Source organism: Apium graveolens, unplaced genomic scaffold (genome assembly GCF_009905375.1).
Source record: "Apium graveolens cultivar Ventura unplaced genomic scaffold, ASM990537v1 ctg8223, whole genome shotgun sequence".
In the NCBI taxonomy this organism is placed as follows: Eukaryota; Viridiplantae; Streptophyta; class Magnoliopsida; order Apiales; family Apiaceae; genus Apium; species Apium graveolens.
Window position 1 is genome coordinate 21,174 of NW_027420993.1, and position 4,985 is coordinate 26,158.

Here is a 4,985-nt window from a genome sequence, read left to right on the forward strand (position 1 = left end):
TATTCTAAATTAATAAATGGTAACTAAATAACAAATACTCTATGGAAAAACATAATTAATTTAGACAATATTTTTAACCATTATAATCAATTTTTTTTTTATGTTTTGTCAAATATAATTAACTTTAAATATGTTTATTAGAACCAATGGTACTCTTGGGGTATTCTAGTGGGCGGCACACACACATATATGTTAAAATCAACTATTTGTATAAGTACACATAATAAATAAAAATGAATTAATATTTTTCTTTGAATATATGATATAAAAACATAAATTTGAATAACAAAAATATTAAATAAACACAGTCACTAGTACTTTATTTTGTTAATCATTAATGATGACATGTCAATTTTTCATTTTAAATGTCTAGTGCGCATTCTAGAAATTAAAAATATTACATGTATATGATATACAAAGTAAAATGAATATAAAGAATTTAGTCTAAGTTTTAGCAAGTTTTAACATACTTTGATAAATATTAAATAGTACAAGCCAATAACAATAATAAGAGCTCAATTTTTTCTTTTAAAAAAAGAGCTCAATTTTTTGGAGAAGTTCGTCATTATTTTCTCCAATATTAACAAAACTAAAAATTTAGAATAAAATATAATGTATACAAATTTGCAGGAATATATGATAAACCAAGGGGAAGATCTTAAGTGAAGTTGAAATATGCATTTTTTTAATATTATACTTGCATTAATATAAACTGCATCACATTATGCAAACCTAGAGTAGTTAACCACTCCACATGCAATAAGTACCTTTCTCTAATGTGCTAGTATTGGCATTTAGTACCAAACACAACTAAAACTTTGTTTAAGTGTTGTAAAATATCTTTACAATCATTAATGACCCTATCAAAATAAGACTTCCCTCCCTCTACATTAATCACATCCACCATCCTTTTGCATCACACTCAATTTGTAACTATTCGTCCTCCACATCTTAGTCCATGATATTGTCACACCAAAACCTATTATTTCAACTTTTTTAGATTACACTCTATCCTAAATCACCGTGCTACGAGATCGAATAAAGCATCCCAACCGTTCCGAATAATAAAACCAACCCCATCTATCCAGTCCTCATTTGGCATGCCGCATCAGTAGTAATTTTTACCCACCCATCAGGTAGCTTGCACCATATTTTACACCACATTCTACTACATACTTTCTTTTATGCAGATTGCTTAGCCATTTCCTCTCGCCCGGTTCCATTCTGCAACCATACTAGTAGACCTTAGCCGATTACATTCTGCAACCATACTAGCCGACCTTGACTGAATTCCAAAGCTACAAGTATTAATACAGTTCCAGATCTAGTTATTTCGTCTATTCCTTATGTTCGAGCACACCATACCCACCATGCCATTTTGCACCCCACTGCCACTCCAAAACACTCTTTTTTAATAGGGTGCACAATATCATTTGGTAATTCTTGGACCGTATGTACTAACCCTAACCTAGCCCACACTTTCGTAAAAAAAAATTCAAATAATACATGTATATCATCCTCCATATATAGCTGGAATCATGAAAACATTGGACTGTTGTTTACACATTTTTTTCTCAGGGCGTCAGCAGTATAAAGAACTCGACGACATGAACGCTGAAGAAAATTAATAATCTTGTCTGGTAACTTAAGTCTTCATAGCTTCTTCCAGAACAGTTTCTCTGGTCCATAGATTTGAAATTATTATATTTTTATATGAATTTATGTACTTTGATTATATTAAAATTACCTTTGACCGAGTAATGATAAAAGTGTATTTCGGGTATATTATGAATCGTATGAGAAATATGAATGATCTAGAAATGATTTAAGCCTCCTAATTTTAGAAGTGATATTATTGGCCTCTTGTGTAACCTAGACTATAAAATGCGTAACCACGCTCAAATATTGACACTACAAGAAAAATGCAATCAGACAACGGTTGAAAGACAACAGTTGAAAATGAAGAAGACGTATAAAGTAATTGAAGATGTTGAACCAGAGCTTGTTGTTCAAATTGGTCCGAATTATCCTTCTGCAATGAAACGTTTGTGGACATGGGCAAAGGAAGCCTTGAGTGGTGGCCGAACAATTTATTTTGAGCTAAGCAAAGAAGCATTTGGCTTTACAAAGAAGCAAATCATGTTCTTATCTGATATACATGCAGTGTGCTCTGGAGGTGAAATGGCCGGCTCTGTCATTTGCCTTTTTATTCAGTAAGCTTTTCATTCAAAGTTTTTTTTTCGGAGTATATAGCCTTGGAATAAATATGACAATATTTACTAAGGACTGCTTAATTTAATTTGTAGATTCTTGAATGAATATATGAAGAAGCATAAGATGGTCAACATGATTAGCTTTGTAGATCCGGGCACAATCGGTGCCATTGGATGTGGCAGTGCAGTGCAGAGGTCGCGTGAATTGTGTACAAGATTTAAGAATTCTAGGAAAGGGCAGCATTTTCTCCTGCCGTACAATGATGTGTAAGTATTTTTACTATCCCAAGCTATTAAGCTGTTAAGCCTTGCCAGTTTTTTATTAATTTTTTTCAAGAATTTAGCTTTTATTTTTAAGGAATGGGTTCAATTGTATAGTTAAACTCGATAATATTTGTTGTTGAAATTTATATTAATTGCATTGGTTCAGTATAAACGTAATCAAATGCCTTGACAGTTTTGAAGTTAATATAAAAGTAATCAAATGGCTTACAGTATTTAATTGATTTTGTTACTAGATGTTAGGTTTGTTTCTAAGACGGGGGAAATTGTATAGTTCAACCTGATAATATTTGAAGTTCAAATTTGATGATAATTGTATAGGTTCAGTTTTAAAGTTGATTTATTTACTGGAATTTAAATTTTATCAGTATGAGCCTTCAATTTTTGATGTTATACCTGATCATGTTTATTATAGTAAATTACACTCTACTAGTATCACATTTTGGATTATTTTTCATAAATAGTGAGTTTAAATAATTTTTAGGTTGATTTTAATTCAATAGAAATGTAATTTTTTTTATGATATTTAAGTTGTTTGAGTGACAAAAAAGCATCAAATTTAGGCTTTACTAACAAGCACCTCTGTTTATTTTTCATAGCAACCACTGCACCCTGACAGTTGTTAATCCAGACGCAGAGGTAGTCTACTATATGGACCCTCATAAATGCCGAATTGCAAATGGAGAATGGGTGGATGTTGTCGACAAGTAAGAGTTCACGTTATAAAATTTGATTATTAAGTCTTGACTTATAAATCTTGTCCGACCATATTTTGTAGTGGTTATTTTGTGTTTTGATATATCTCGTTTTGGTTGCAGTGCCATTAAAATGTACAAGGAGGATTTGAAAAAGGTTCCGAAGAAGAAAGTATTATGGGAGAACATGGCGGTATTTATTTATTTTTGTGATCATATATTAATTATGTTATTAAAGGAGACTGGATATTTTAAATGATTTTTTGTTTGATATTTTAGGGAGTTCCAGTGCAGACCGGGAGCAAGGATTGTGGCCTGTTTGTGATGCGATACATGATGGAAATCATTCATGATAAGGAGCTGGACTTTGCTAATAAGGTGACAATTGACTATCTGTGGGCCTTTTCATCCACTTTGTATTTACTCTTATAAGGGCAGAACATGTTACTTATACAAAATTTTGGATGATATTTCAGTGGCTGCGTAGATCAAACCTGGTTTACACTGAGGATGACATCAACGAGATCAGGGTTGAGTTTGCAAAATATTTTATGAAACATTGTGCAAGCTAGGTCCTCGCCTTTCTTTTCTTTTGAACTTATCGTAAACTGGATGTTTTATGTATGTAGTTGGTGATAAGTAGACTCGTTTGAACTTATCGTATGTTGACAAGTAGACTCGTTTGAACTTATCGTATGTTGACAAGTAGACTCGTTTGAACTTATCGTAAAGTGGATGTTTTATGTATGTAGTTGGTGATAAGTAGACTTGCGATAATGTATTTTGTGTTCGGTGGATTGCTGGTAGTTTGGTAGGTAGATGTGGTTATTTTGGATTGTTGAACGGATGGATTATGGTATGGTAGTGAATTGGTTTTGTTTTGGCGGGGGCCTAGATTATGGTATGGTTTTGTTTTGGATTATGGTATGGATTATGGTATTTTTATTTTGGCAGGGGACTATTTTTTGTGGTTTTTTATGCAGCTGGTTTTAATTAAATATGAAATTGATATGCAAAATGCATATACCTAATAAGATAATGGTTTTTTTAAACTGTTGTCTATTACTTAGTAAACTGTTGTGTTACAAATGTTTCTTCAATGGTTCCCGAAAAGTAATCCGTTATCTCTTTTGCATTATAACACCACCCTAAAACTGTTGTCTAAAAGATACTTATATTACTACCTCTGAAAATAACTGTTGTTGTTCTGTTATATAAATAATAGATGGATAAAATAACTGTTGTTTGGAAAAGATATTTAAAATTGGAAAGAAAATTTAGAACTTTCTCTTGACGTAAATAAACCGTTGTTTATTACTAAGAAAACTGTCATGTTAAAAATGTTCCAACAATAGTTTTTCTAAAACAACCGTTGTGTCATCCAGATTGTAACCAGTGTTAAACACTATTGTTGAATCTCCCTTATTACAACTGTATTAACAATCGTTGTCCAACCTTCGATCACACGAGTGTTGGATAGACAATGGAAAAACTACCTTTCAGACAACGAAAAAAAAGCAGTTGTATGATTGCAAATGTTGTAGTGTGATTTGATGTGATAGTCTACTTATTGATCAAGAAAACCTGGATTAAATTATGATGAGGATGATACATTACATGCCTCTAGTTTAATCTATAATATGTGGTTAAAATGATTATATTACATTATACATTATTCACGAAACGTTACTAGAAAAGGGTCAATAGACATCACCCTTTTATCATCAGTTGGAAATATAACCGATGTAAGAAATAGCTTTTATATCGGTTATTTTCAAACTGATCCTAAATATAT

At 31.8% G+C, this 4,985-nt stretch overlaps 1 protein-coding gene across 1 annotated transcript; it reads left to right on the top strand.

The window, feature by feature from the left end:
* The first annotated feature begins 1,959 nt into the window (after window positions 1–1,959).
* Window positions 1,960–3,762, top strand: LOC141704771 (uncharacterized). Its single transcript, XM_074507949.1, has 6 exons — window positions 1,960–2,213; window positions 2,307–2,480; window positions 3,095–3,202; window positions 3,314–3,383; window positions 3,470–3,568; window positions 3,667–3,762. The coding sequence occupies exons 1-6, from the start codon at window positions 1,960–1,962 to the stop codon at window positions 3,760–3,762; spliced, it is 801 nt and encodes a 266-aa protein (XP_074364050.1).
* The last annotated feature ends 1,223 nt before the right edge of the window (window positions 3,763–4,985 follow it).